The sequence below is a fragment of the Pelodiscus sinensis genome, chromosome 13 (genome assembly GCF_052426305.1).
Source record: "Pelodiscus sinensis isolate ZL-2025 chromosome 13, ASM5242630v1, whole genome shotgun sequence".
In the NCBI taxonomy this organism is placed as follows: Eukaryota; Metazoa; Chordata; order Testudines; family Trionychidae; genus Pelodiscus; species Pelodiscus sinensis.
In genome coordinates, this window is record NC_143064.1 from 16,728,403 (window position 1) to 16,743,266 (window position 14,864).

At 39.6% G+C, this 14,864-nt stretch overlaps 1 protein-coding gene across 1 annotated transcript in view; it reads left to right on the forward strand.

The window, feature by feature from the left end:
- GRIA3 (glutamate ionotropic receptor AMPA type subunit 3) overlaps positions 1 to 14,864 on the forward strand; it is a 253,895-nt gene that overhangs the window by 1,030 nt on the left and 238,001 nt on the right. Inside the window, exon 2 of the mRNA XM_075940981.2 lies at positions 684 to 842. Coding sequence (XP_075797096.2) covers positions 684 to 842 — 159 coding nt within the window. The remainder of the gene's footprint in view (positions 1 to 683; positions 843 to 14,864) is intronic.

A 14,864-nucleotide genomic window follows, 5' to 3' on the forward strand; every position in this document is an offset into this window, starting at 1 on the left:
TTTGCAGCAGAACAGGCATAAACAGCAGTGCGTGCGTGAAAGGACTTTCTGTGCCATTTCCAGCAGTAGAGGCTGTGTGCCTTAGGCTGGCATGGGAGAGCAGGGCAGTGCAATAATCGATATCCTGCCTGCCCTCCCATGGCACGAAGAGGGAGCGTTATGAACCTCGTTTGCGTTTCTATTTAGCTGTAGGAATAAGATCCCTACCTAGGGGGGCTAAGAGACTCCAAGCCATTCTGAATGACTCTCCCAATTTGTTCACCCCAGTAACCAAAGAGAGATTTGACCTATGTTCATGTGAAATCATGCACTAACACAGCATGTTGTACATGGGTGGGGGGGAGGATTCCCAAATTTAATCTCAAATCCATGTTTGGGGTCCTAAATACAAGTGGCCTGATTTTCAAAAGTGCTGAACACCACTGATTTCAGTGGCAGTTGAGGGTGCTCAGCACCTTTGAAAAACGGGGCATTTCTTTATTTACCTGCCTGCATATGGCTTTAGGAGCCTAGCATTAGACACTCAGTTTTGAAGTACAGATTTAATATATGCTCTGTGTGCCTATCGCTAGCTTCTTATGTTCACTGCTGCTCTCTATAGCCTGTAAAATACATTATAGTTTATTGTACCTGATATTTCTAAGGAATCCTTCTCAAATCTTTGTCCTTTTTTTCCCTCATAGGTGGACTTTTCATGAGAAATACTGTTCAGGAGCACAGTGCATTTCGATTTGCTGTGCAGTTATACAACACAAACCAAAATATCACAGAAAAACCCTTCCATTTGAACTATCATGTTGACCACTTGGACTCCTCCAACAGTTTTTCGGTGACTAATGCTTGTAAGTATATGCATATTTTTCTGCATGCTGCTGTTCCTGTTCACAATTTTTGTAATGCTCCCTGATACAATGGAGCTCTAATTAATCTTGCAGATACTATAGTGCAACAAATATGGAACTGACAGAAGGTTTAAAGGTCCTATGGCATTGCATGGTTGAATAATATCTTAGGGAAAGTTTTATCACCACTTCTCTTCACCCCTTAAAAATGTACATTTTAATTGTTTTCAGAGAATCAATAGACTTATTTATAAAGCCAAGATTTCTGGTCTTAGTTAAGCAAATATCTGTTGATGATACATATCACTTTAGTGTTAGGCATAATTTTATTATATGACAAATAACACTATGTAGGAATAAAACAGAGAAAATGCTGTTTTCAAGTGACCTTGAGGGGACAGACTACCTGGGCTTACTGGCCTCCTTCTGCCCTAAAATATCTTTTTTTTTCTAATAGAGAAAGTCCTGATACAAACCAATGTGACTGCAAACAGATGACTGCTGTTAGAATTGAAGAGAGCAGGAAAGGGAAGAAAAAACTTAGCCTTTTGAAAAATAGTTCTGCACATGCAGTGACTCCATCTATTTTGATTCTTCAATAGTAATCAGTGCAAATTAGAGATTGGAGGGGAGTATCTGTGTGCTCAGAACAACATCCCTGCCTGAAAGTTTGGTGTGTGTTCTGCAATTTAACAAGAATCATTCAATCACACATAATAGTTTTGAACATATATTTTGTGGCTATAGCTGAATGAAGCTGTTATACAGTTTTGAACAATTGGAATGAAAGGATAGTTACTATTAGGTAACTACATGTACTGATATACAGTACAATATGTATAGGTATTTATATGTACGTGAACTAGAATATCTCTGAATATAGTGTACCAACTGTTTTTAAAATAGGTTAGAACTTTGCAAAATAAATAAGAAGCCTATTAGCAGATCAACTGTAGAAATTTTCAGAAAGAAAGCATTGTACTAATATGCAGACTTGATTGTTATTTGTAGGTTTAAGACCTGAAATGGCTAATTTACAGAGCATTTAATTTGTTTGTTTTGTACAGTCCTTCTCTAGATCCTTGTAGTTTAAACACATATTTTGTTAGAAAGGCTGAACAACCAGATACTGTAGCATCCTCTGGATTTGAACTATTTGGCCAGAAACTTGACAGTTAAAAAGTATATTGTAAAGCAATTTCTGTGAACATGTGGATTGCTATTCCAATACATACCCCATGTGCCTCTTTTCTGATAGTGCAAGGTTAGCCTTTTTTAAAAGGCTTTGGATTAGGATTTAAAAACCTAAAATACACAATTACGATATTTGGTAATGTGTATATATTAAAAAAGACACCAAAAAAGTATGTCTGTACTTTGCATCTTATTTTACTAATCCTATCCTGCTTCAACAGCTTTTACCACAAACATCTGGCTGTTAATCCTTAATCAGTGTAATCCCTTCAAGAGGCTGTATCTCAAATATAGTTTTCTTAAATATCAATTATATGGATTTAAACTAAATACATTAAACAGCTAGGCTGATTAATAATTAAATTGAGTTTTTTTAAAATCAGTTCTTCTTCACAGATGCAAACTCTTTGTCAGTGGTCAGTTTGTTAGTTAGTCAATGTACTCCTAATCTTCCAGAAGCTGACCATGTTTGAGAGTTGTTTAGTATGTGAAAATTAGGGTAATTTAGCAGTAGATAAGTTGGTTTCCTGTAGCAAACTGATAATGGTGCTGCATAGTCCCGTGAACGTATTCTTGTGCACTAAAATTTGGGAAAAATTAAGATGATGGAAGCACTTTAGGACAGGGAATATTAAGTTGGACAGTGTATTTGACAATATATAAGGATAAATAATAGAAAATAAATAAAAAAGTGACTTTGAATATGCTATGCCAGAGACCTCATATGCTATTAGAAGAATATTTACAAGCCCACCTTCAGCACACTTAGGTCCTTGCAATTACAAATAAATAACTAGAAGGGCTGTCATCCTTCTCAGATCTGCAAGCAGTTATCTTTGAAAGTCAAAATTCTCATACATACCGGTGCACTAGAATGAATGAATGGCTCTTCATGCTACATAGTTCACCTGTAAAACTGTCTGGCCTAGGTACCCCCAATCTGTTTTTTTGTTTCCTACTGGATTAGTAGGTAATTTCAGGGGACAGTGTATTAGTGAAGGAACATTACTCTCACAACATTTTTACTCCTCTTGAAAATAAGAATAAATCGCCTCTAATGCTGTCACACAACCTTTTTGTCAATATCTGCAATTGGCAGGAATCCACATTTGAGAAACCTGCAGTGACTCCACTAGTCTTATCACCAGTAAGAGTCGCTGTGACTGAATTTGTGAGGGGCCACTGGAAAGGAACTGAGGAGGAAACGAATGACTGTCCCATATGCAATCCAAGCACATTGCGGGCTTTAGTCAGTATCCCTCAAATGTCATTACCCTACTGTTTTGAATTGCAAGCATTTGCAGGGAGGGGGGGTGTGAACAAGAGAGTGAATCAGGGGGGCCATCCTACTCAGAAAAATATTTTGATAAGACTGTACAACCCACTTGGTGCAGTCTGGTGCATTCTGGAGGAGAAAAGAAAAAGCTCTTCTAAAAAGCTTCACAGACAGGGATAAAAAGCCACCCCTGGTAGGGGTGATTTGACAGTATCCAAGAGAGGGGGGAAAACTCCTTCAGGAGCAAGAAAACCCATGCCCCAAACTCCCTTTAGTCTCCCCTTTTCCATTAAAATACTGCATAATCTTGATTTTTTTTATATCGTCTCTATACACCCTGCTTCCATTCTCAGTACTGAGCAGATATGTCTACAATAGCTGTCCATCCATTTGTTTATTTAGACTTATGATATCGAGAGAGAGAGAGAGCACTCAACTAAGAATTCCATTTTTTTCCTGAAGAAAAAAAAAGCTGAATTAAAGTTTATTAGTGGAGTTTTGCAGATTCGTTATATATTTTAAAATATTCATCCATCCATTTCAGAGAAAACACCAATAGAAAAAAAACTAATTAAATCTGTATATAAATAAAAAGCAGGTAAAACATAGACATTAGATCTTTTCTTCAAAATTGCCCACCTAGGGAGTGAGTTGTCTTTGTCAAAATAATTTGAATGTAACTGCTTAAATGTATAACTTTCATCACTGAAGCATGTTTCAGGTTTATATCATAACCTCTGATGGAGCGTGTTAGCATGAATGTTGAATTATGCTTAAGGTTCTGTAGATCATATTCCCTAGAAATAACCTGCCTATGTCTTTCTGCTCTGCACTTGTAGTGCACTACAATACATTGCTCCAGCCTCTGCAGTGTCAGCTCATTAGCACACAGATCTCATATTCCCTCTCTGCACTGTCATTGCAAAAATTGCTGTTGTACACCTTTACAGCCAACAAATGTGCTCTTGGATTACATATTTTTTGCAAAAAGTATTTAGAAAAGCAAATCCAACCTTAAGTTTATTCACTGTGGAATTTTGCTAGGGAAAGCATTACCTTTATTAAAAATCTGTTGATTGTGTAATGGTGGGATATGTAAGGAGAGAAAAAGACTTTGATTGCAGAATTTAATTAATCTACACACAGACAATCTATCCCAGCTAAATCCAACCCATCAGATGCAAATTCATGTCCCATTAATTTTTCTAATTCATTTCTTGTATATCTGCTCACCCAGAAGGTTCTTTTTATATTATAACAAATTTTGATGCCTAGTGTCCTTTCCACAGGCATTGCTTCTTTAACTAACCAAAGGGAGAGAGAGAGTATAATTACCTAATTATCCTAATTTGCCAAGATCCATTGAACTATTTGTTTAGGTACTTTCTTAGGGAGTAGCATCTGTAGCTTTATTTGAATATTGTAATTCATTTTGTACTTATGTTCTTTGTATCTAATCTTTAATATGCAGTCTGGAAGGATTTTATAGACAGAACACTTGCTTTTTGTTGCTACAATAACATTGTAGATACTGTGAAGAATGTAACAGGAAACATCTCCTATTTAATTTTATTTATTCCCCCTTTTACCTCCCTCCCACACACACTTTCTTATTAGCTGCTGCTCAGTATTTCTTTTTGCCAGTGGGCAAATAATTTGCTTTCCTTGCATCTGTGCTCTCTTTGGCCAGCTGGCAAAGGACAATAAAGCTCAAAGTGGTCAGCTCCCTGCTGCCAAAGACATAAATCTGTCTCTATAAAATTCTTGCAAACTTTGGGCCTGATTTGGTGGGGGTAGGGAGATGGCCTGAGTAAAGACTGCTGATTAGATCTCTTTACTAGCCGTGGTAACAGATTAGAAAACAGATTTAATACTATGGATATTCCATAATTAGGAATCATTTTATTTAGTGGCCCATTTAAAACAAAAAATCACATGTTCATTCGGTTGTTTAAATTTAAAACAGCTAATGTTAAAACTTTTGTGTCTTTGGGTATGTGGGAGGATAGCAAAAAGTTGTGTTTCCACTAAAAGTTGCAACTATTTAGTGGAAGAGAGTGTATCAACTTTCAGATGATTTTGTTGCCTGCAAAGAACTGGGATATTTTAAAATAAGTTTAATTTAAGTTTTTCAATTTAATTTTAAAATTAAATGAGTTCCTTCTCCCTTTTCAGATATTATGATTTTGTTCAGCTGATTTAGTACAGAAGGGGGGAGATCCAATATAAATAAATGCATATTGATAAAGCTCCATACATGTGCACAGTGCTTTACAAAGAAAACAAAGGGGCAAATTTACAATCTACGACTCCACACAGAGTTCCCCTAACATCAGTTAATTTTCAGCTTGAATTTGTGCTGGGGTAGGAGTCTGCACATATATTTCCTTTGACAAGACTGCAGCCAAAGACCCACATGAAGACCAAAGACCCCAAACTCTGGTGGGATTAGTCACATAAAACAGAGACCTCTAGGGTCAAGCCAAATTTATGACAATTTTGAAACAGTGAGCAGCAGTTCACCTCCAAGAGACTCTGGAGAGACACGCTGCCTGGGAGATGAGCACTGGTCAGTGGGTGTGTTGAAAAATATTTGTAGAGTGGAGCACTTTGCATCTGATCCAAAAAACTCTGAAAGTAGTGGCTTTTACAACTGAGTTCATCAGACACTGGATCGGGCCCTTAGTGATTGGGAATTAGACACTATGCCAACTGTTGGGTTATCATGAAAGAAGACGAGAAAGCAAGAGTGGGAGAAAGTGCTAATTTCATGTGTAACTTTAATAAGGCTTTATCAGCACAACCCAAAAATTATATGCTTTTCCCATGGAAAAAGTTTAAAATGGACACTTTGCCATCACTCTTTCATGGAATACAAATGTAGTTAAGATTCTTTGTGAGTCCTACTCATGTATTATAAGTTATTTTGAAGTGGCATGTTTTTGTTTTGACTTAGTTCAATTTAAAGTCAAACAGACCAATATCTTTGAAAAGTATCTCTGGTACTTCTCAAGTATTAACGTGACAAATTGGTTTCATATTTAGATATTTATGTTATAGTTTAGACTATCTGTCTTAGTGAAACTTTACATAACCATGTGATAAAGCAGTCTTCAACTTTCAAGCACCAGGGTTTTTTTTTTTCTCTTCTTTACATGTGCATGATTGATATGTACCCATCCGGGGGAAGAAGCTATCCCTAAATGTCAGGCAGAAATTATGCGTGTTTAACATTATTTCTGTTTGCCTTCAAAATGTTAATGTATCTTTGCCTCATGATGTAGAAATCTAGAACTTAAACTATGAATTTTCCCTTCAACCTTTTAATTTAGTTATTTAACAATTTCTGCAGTCAAAGAACACGTTAGAAAGGATGAACATACTGCAAGAACTTATGTGATAGCGAATGCCAATCCATGTTTGGAGTTTCTATAGTTTCTAAGAATTATCTCATGCCAACAAAGTTGTGGGTGGAACATGTATCATTATGTTCTTGTAGACTGCATTTGCAAAGAAAGTATGTACCTTTTTGGTTAATCTCTCTGAAATTAATCATGAAGAGTGAAATTACCTCCCCTTTTCTCCCCAAATTACCTCTTCTTTCTCACACAAAGCCAGAATGAACAGGGAAGTTGGCTTTTAAGTTGAAAGGAAGCATGCGTGTGTGTGTGTGTGTGTGTGTGTGTGTGTGTGTGTGTGTGTGTGTGCGCGCGCGCGTGCTTAGAGATGGGGGAAAAAGAGAAGATATCAATTAATCCATCCTCAGCTCAGTCTGGGGATGAAGCAGCCCCTTGGTGGTTGCTTGTGCAGCCAGTTTACAGAAATGGCAGCCACAGTCTCTGCCTCTTACTGTGGTTCCCAGACACTTGATTCACACTACCATCTTCTGTAACATTTCCCTACTTGCTAGCATAGTCAGAGCCAGTGCACACAGCCGCAGGATACAGAAGGTACAGCAAGAGGATGGGGGCAATATGCAAGTTTTCCTACATAGGGGTATAGTACACTTGATCAAAGGGTGAATTTCACTTTCAGTGTTGGATTATAGTCTCTGTGAACAGCTTCTTGCTAGAATGGAGTGTCTTCTCTGATCCCTGGTCATTCATTTGCAGGAATATTTGGACATGTAGGTTTTGCTGAAAATTTTCTTTATTAAATAAATGGGAGAAAGAGAGACAGACAGACAGAGCGTTTGGTCACTTTCAGATCACTTGTACATCACAGGATAACCTCTGGAGCATTTTGTATTATAATCAGAATTTGTTTAGGTGCAGTAGAATCTACCTACCTGAATTCCAAATGAGATTTTTTTAATGTAGAGCTCTGCTCAATCTCAACCCCTTTTTTGTCATGGAAAAAGAATTACATTTACAATGTTGCACCCAGTTAATATACGAAATGTGTGCCCATTCCCATGTAACACTGTCTGAACATGTCAATATGACCTTTTTTCATTGTGTTCAGTCCCATCAGTTAGTTGTGAAATTGTAGTTCTGAATTTCATTATCAATAACTTTTCATACATGAGCATCAAGGTTATGGATTAAAAAGCAGAGCTTCTGTACAGATATGGTATGGCTCTGGCACCCACAAAGCTCTTGACTTCAGGAATCATAAGTTTTAGGCCTGGCTCTTGCACTGTCTCACAGTGTGACCTTGGGTCAGTCTATGTTTGCCATATCTAAGAGAGGAATAATTGGATTTCCCTACATCTAATAGCTACAGGTATTGCTATTGAAATCATTGTTCAAAAGTATGTTTTACATCTTAATCAGCAGCACATCCTCAAGCTTGACAAAATAAATGGAATGTTGTGCTTATTAATGTTGTGACGTCCGCAGAAGAACATGTGCACAGCTTTCACAGTCCCAGAACACATGGTCTAGCTGTACAGCAGGCTACCTATCACTTTATAAAGCCACAAAGGAGAAATATCCAGTTCCACAAATACTTTTAGTGGGGAGGATAATTCATATTAATGAGCTCTCACCTCCCACCTGCTACAGCTCCATATTCCAGGTCTGGTCCACGTTACTACAGCACTTGCATGAGCTGTGAGAGGAGGTGGGAGGAGATCTGGTCTCCATATAGGGTCAATCTAAACCACACCCTTTCGGGGGGTGTAGTGTATATACACACACAGTCTTCCTAACACAGCTAAAAATAGCAGTGTAGCTGGTGAGGCATGGGTTAGACAAATAGAGCAAAGATGCCTGAAGAGTATGCATATTTACTCAATCACATTGCCGTGCCAGGTGCTCTATTGGCCAAAGCCATGCTCCGCATCTATAGACCTGATTTTAGCACATAGGCCCCATAGCCTCCCTGCTGCTGGAGCCTTCCCCCACTGCAGGACTCCTCTGGCTCTGCCTTTCCTTGCTACTAGAGACTTCCCGCATCACAGTAAAAGGCTCCAGCATTGAAGTGCTGCTGACGTCATTCCCCACTGCGGGTATGTCTACACTACCCCGCTAGTTCGAACTAGCGGGGTAATGTATGCATACCGCACTTGCTAATGAAGGCCGGGATTTGAATTTCCCGGGCTTCATTAGCATAAGCGGGGAGCCGCCATTTTTAAATCCCCGCTGCTTCGAACCCCGTGCAGCGCTGCTACACGGGGCTCGAACTAGGTAGTTCGGACTAGGGTGCCTATTCCGAACTACCGGTACACCTCGTTTCACGAGGAGTAACGGTAGTTCGGAATAGGCACCTAGTCCGAACTACCTAGTTCGAGCCCCGTGTAGCAGCGCTGCACGGGGTTCGAAGCAGCGGGGATTTAAAAATGGCGGCTCCCCGCTTATGCTAATGAAGCCTGGGAAATTCAAATCCCGGGCTTCATTAGCAAGTGCGGTATGCATACATTACCCCGCTAGTTCGAACTAGCGGGGTAGTGTAGACATACCCTGCTTCCCCTCTGCCAGAACCTTTCATTGATACCTAGAGCTATACATTGCAATGTGGAGGTAGTGTGCTTCTCTCGCCTATGCATACACTGCAGTGCACCACCAGTGCTGTAGAGTAAACATGGTCATACTTACACAAGTGGTGGGAGGAGAAATTGTCTCTGGGTTTTGGCAGGATATCTACTACAGCAAATGAATGGAGACAACAAGCCCTAACATTTCCTTGGCTGAACATACTATGGCTCCCATGTCTGAACACTAGTCTTGTTTTGGGATACCCTCTGATATTGTGCAGGGTTTCCAACACAGTCCCAAGGGAAAAGGAAGGCTTAGGTTGCTCTGTAATTCTAGTGTTGACATCCCAGGGAATGACCTCTAAAATAGGATGCAGAGCTTCTGCGAGCTACCAGCCACAGCAGCTAAATTGAGATGTTCTGAACCACTGGTGGTCCTGATCATGTCCTGTGTTAATGACCAAGTATGTAAAATGGCAATTGCACCTTTTTGCTGAATAGAACTTAAGCTGAACTTCAAGCTTCTTTTGAGGAGTAATAAGTTTAGGTAGGAAAAGTAAAAAGAGGGACGTTCACAAATGTATTCCTCAATGCTGCTGTCAGTAATGTCAATGGCACAACTCCTAATGACCTCAGTGGTGAATGGTGAAACATCAGCCCAATGAAAATAAGACTGGTCAAACAATGCTCAAAAGTTTAAATGAAGATCAAGATCCCAAACCTAAAAGGCTACTACACAATTCCTATTGACTTCAGACCTGTTCCCAGTGGTCAAGCCAAAGAAGTTAAAACTTTATAATATGTATTTTTTTGCTATGGCTAATTGTTTGTCAAATAACTAATCAAGTGAAGAATTTCATGGTGGCAGCATTTGTAACCATGATTCAGATTCTAGTGTTTCATTGTTTAAGAAGTTATTTAATTTTTTTCCAGCTGGTGAGTTTTCCCTGAGCTACCTACAGCATGACAGTTTGTGAAATTAGTTTTCATAAAGATGCAGGACATTATTTTTTTTCTGAGACTTTATTGATGTCTCTGAGGCTAGGTCTAGACTGTGGCATTTTGCGGAAAAAGCTACACAAAATGCACTCCTCGTTTTGCATAGCTTTTTCAACTTTTTTTTTTTTTTCAGAAGAGGCTTTTCTGCCATTTCGCCCTAAAATGGCAGAAAAAGCTCCTCTTTCGGTCCTGAAAGAGCACGTTTGCTTTTCTGCGAAAAAACGCAGAAGAACAAACGTGTTTCTTGGACACAGTCAGTATCCGCAGTTGGTAGTCCTACAGTATTCCATAGTCTAGACGTAGTCTAAGTTCAAATTCCAATGAGGCACAGTGGTCTAAGAACTCAGGTTCATATGCATTTGTTGTCTTCCCAAAGTTAGACAAAAGCTGTTCAGCTGCATTCCTCTAAGAACTGCCAGTCTGATATCCAGCTTTGCACAGAATCTGAACTAACTGAAAGTGATGTGGACCCGAGTCTTACAGATTCTAAATTGCCTTATAAGTTTAAGTTACTTTAATACATATATTTTTCATTATAGTGTTTTGGCCGAAATCCTGCAGGCAAAGTATCAATGTGACCAACCAAGCATTTTGCCTGGATAAAAAATACAAGACTGGATCCTTAATATAACCCCTTCTTTCTTTTTTAATGTTTATTTTAAAGATGTTTCTTTATGCTACTTACTAATTGTACCAAAAGTGTGAGATGGGGTATGTACCCCACACAGGCTCTGAATGGGCTTAATGTGAGCCTGAGAGGCCAATTAATATATCTGGCATGGGGCAGGGGGCTTAACTGACAATGAAGCCTAACTGTGAAAGACTGGTGGTCATTATAAAGTCAGAAAATTTGCAGCAAAAAGGGGTTGCAGAGAGAGAGTCCGCAATCATTCTCTGGGCAATGCACGACGTAGGAAGTGTACAGGGAGTCTGCAACAGTCTGACAGAGAAGACTTTGACTGACAGCTACAGGGTCCCTAAGTGGGAACCCAGAGTAGAGGATGAGCTTGGATTCCCCTGTAGGAAGGTGACATAATGCCCACTGAAGTAAAGGGATAAGGACACTCAAAGCTCTCGGCCAAGAGGGTGCATGTGCCATGGTATCTGGAACTGGGCTTGAAGACCATGGGATGCAGAGATGGGATTGTAAGGGCATTGGACTGTTTTTTGTGGAACTTCGTTGCCCCACAAGGGGAGGACTATATAGAGGCATTGCCAGTGGGCAAAGTCATAATGAGATAGTATCCTGAATCATGGAGAGGGTGAGAGAGGCCACGGCATGAGTAACCAATGGAAAGGGGAGCCAGATGGAGCAAAAGCTAATTCCCAAACCTGGCCATGATGAGGCTCTCCAGCCATAAGTGAAAGTGTAGTAGGCATTTTAGCCAAATATAAATGAATATATAACCCCTACTCCGATAAGCAATGAAATCACGTTACATAGGAAAAAATGGACATGGCAGACCTAGTACAGTTACCCCTGTTTGCTTCTGCTTCCTTCCCTTCAGGTATGCCAGTAGTAAGCTCCTAACCATTAACAGATACAGATAATGATAATCCTAATAAGTATTGACCTGACAGGCTTAGACAACCGTGGCCTTATCCTTCACAGCAACATTACTTCAGCAGAGTAACTCCTACCCTACAATGGGAGTTCAGGACTCTGGACTTAGGCAGCCTGATTCTACAGAGATGTGGTTAGTAATGATTCACAGTGGATGGCAGACATAAGACAACTTGCAAGGATTTGGAATAAGCTCCGCTTTTCACTAGTGGGAAAATGCACTTATGTATTTTTTTAATTATAAAGCTCACCTGCCCTTTCAATCTTCTGTAGACATTTACATCCATCAAAACAGGAGATATTATTTATTCACAGGTTTCATGTAAAAACTATTTTTACCCCAAAAAGCAGCTATGCCCACATCCCTCTATCACATCACCTCAGGCTAAGGCCTGAAGAGGTGGCTGTGCTTCACTTTGTCAACAAACTCAACTTTTGTCAGGCAACTGGAAGGGAGTAAAGAGTGCCAAGGGCTCTCTGCCAAAAACACCCTGCTTCCAGGCTCCAGCTGTGTAAATCTGGGACTGTCAGCAGGCTGATCTTTGCCCTTGCAATGGCACATGAAGAGAAAGGCAATCCTTTACATAGCGGGTTCCCAAATCATATAGGGTAATGCATCAAAGGCAACATTTTGAATGGCTGCTCTGAAGCAAGCCAAGTAGTCTTTGAAAAACTGATGTTATGTGCTCTCTGTCATATGGATCGTGCCAAATATACTCCCGCTGCCAAAAGAGGAAGGACTGCATAATTTTACTGCAGCTAGAATATACCTGCAAAGCAATGTGGGTAACGTAAAAAAAAAAGCCATTGTTTTACAGTTGTTTAATTTGCTTTCTGTTGTTTAGATTGTTCTCCCTTTAAGGCAAGGACTTGTCTTTTCTGTGAGGAGTCTAGCATATATACTCAATAGCAGGTGTAATAATATTCTGTTAAAAAATGGATATTCATGTCCATCAGGTATGTCTCACTGCGTAGTGCACTATCATGCTGTGTAACACAAGAAAAATCATGTGCAATGATGCAAATCAACTTATTCAAGATGATTGATGAGCTCTAAATGTCTTTGTACTTCACTGCTCCACTGTAGGAAAAATGAGTCTACCCAGATCTTATAAGAAAAACATGGGGCATCAAGATGTCATAGAAAAATAGGACCTGAATGTACTGGGCCTGATTCTAATCCCCTTTACACCAGGGTAAATTAGGCATAACTCCATTGAAGACAATGTATAAACTAGTATATAAATCCAGTGTGCGCTTAGAATTACCCACTCTGCAATATAACACTTGTCTTTAGAGACTTCATAAAATGTCATAAAATGTTCAAGTTCTGTAGTGAGGAGTCTCTCTTTATAAACAGTACCAGATATCTCAGAAGTGTTTGTAACAGTCTTTGTAGTGCAGAACCTGACAAGGAAAAAAATCATATTGAAACAAAATAGAGTACCTCAGATACAAGATGCTGACTTTGCTTTTAGCCAGATTCATATAGGCAGTCTCCGTGTCTGCTTTCCAGTTCCCTTTTCTTTCACGTTACTGCTTTTTCAGTCAGCTATATCCCTTTTCCCACTTTATTTTCTATCTGTTTCCACTGATGGATTTTGCAACTTTTTCTTAATGTTGTGATCAGAAACCATCCCATAGTGTTTTTCATAAGTAGCGGCGCTAACCCTGGCATTCTAGTCAACTTCCAATTTGGAAAACTCCTACTTGAAATTTCATAAGTCATTTAGATTCCTCCATTTTACTGTGTAGGGTTTAATCTGTGTATATTTGTATCTTGTATTATGGGGTGAGTTGGTGGCTGGTGTTTGTTCCTCTCTTCATATGTATATCAGCATGTTACAATAAATTAACATATGGTTTTCTTTATGGTGCAAAAATTCTTTGGGCAGTTAAAATATTTTATTTATTTTATTGATAGATCTTTAATTGAGCTTTCATGGAAAATCTAGTGCTTACCCTTTCCAGTTCTCAGAAACCTTGCTGAACTATAAAATATATGTTATTAGTGAATTCAGCACTTGTAAAAAGTGTCTAACTCAGTGGTTCCCAACCTTTTGGGGCTGCCACACACCCGGGGGCGGCACCATGCATGCGCCGTGCACCCGGGGTGAGGGCCGCACATGCGCCGTGCGCCCGGGAGCAGCAGCGCACATGCGCTGCGTGCCAAGGCAGGGGCCGCACATGCGCCGAGTGCCTGGGACTCCGGGCGCAAGAATGGCTTGGGCCGGACCTGGTCACTAGGCAGGTGCACATAAATGCGGTGGGTACCATGGCTCCTGCAGGCACCGCGTTGGGGACCACTGGTCTAAATGATAGTCTTGGACACTAGCATCCTTTTCCTGAAAAACAGGTACAGGAAAGGCAGTAGTAGAAGAGTAAGCTTCCCCAATGCTGTCCTGCCAGTCTCAATCCTTACAAAAAATGCTATAGAAGTGTGAAGTATTATTATCAAAACTATTCAGGATTCTCTGTGGCTTTGTTCTGCCTGTAGTTCATTCTTTGCTAACTTGCTTCTCTATCGTGGTACCAACAAAGGGATTGATTAGTGTCAGTTGTAGGGGTGTGGGTTCTGTCCCAATAGACTGCTTTCTTCTAAGAAATGTTCATTTCAGCACCCACCACATGAACTGCTGGTTTCTACCAATCAACACTACTTTCTAACTGGTTATCTACAGTTAAAAGGCTTTAATGCTCCTCATTGTCAATTCTTTGAGCCATCCAGTGCCACAATTTGTTTTTGTTGGTGTGTTCAATTACAGTATAGTTTAAAACTAATCAGTGGGGGAAATAAGCAATGTTGTGATTTAAAATTACAGTGGCTATTGTATAGGGAGATAATCCTCAGTTTAGTGCTGGTTAGAAAAAAGAGCAGTAATGTTTAAACAAATATAAAACAATAAAAATCCAGGAGTTTGTAGAATATACTAATTCTCAAGGATTTAAGGCCTCCCTGTGAATTTCCTGCAGCCTTTAAAAATGTAATCAAAGCTTTCATTTTAAAACAGTTGTAGTCTTACTGATTGCCAGATGAAGGTTATCCTTGCAATCTGTGTCCCCAGCAACACT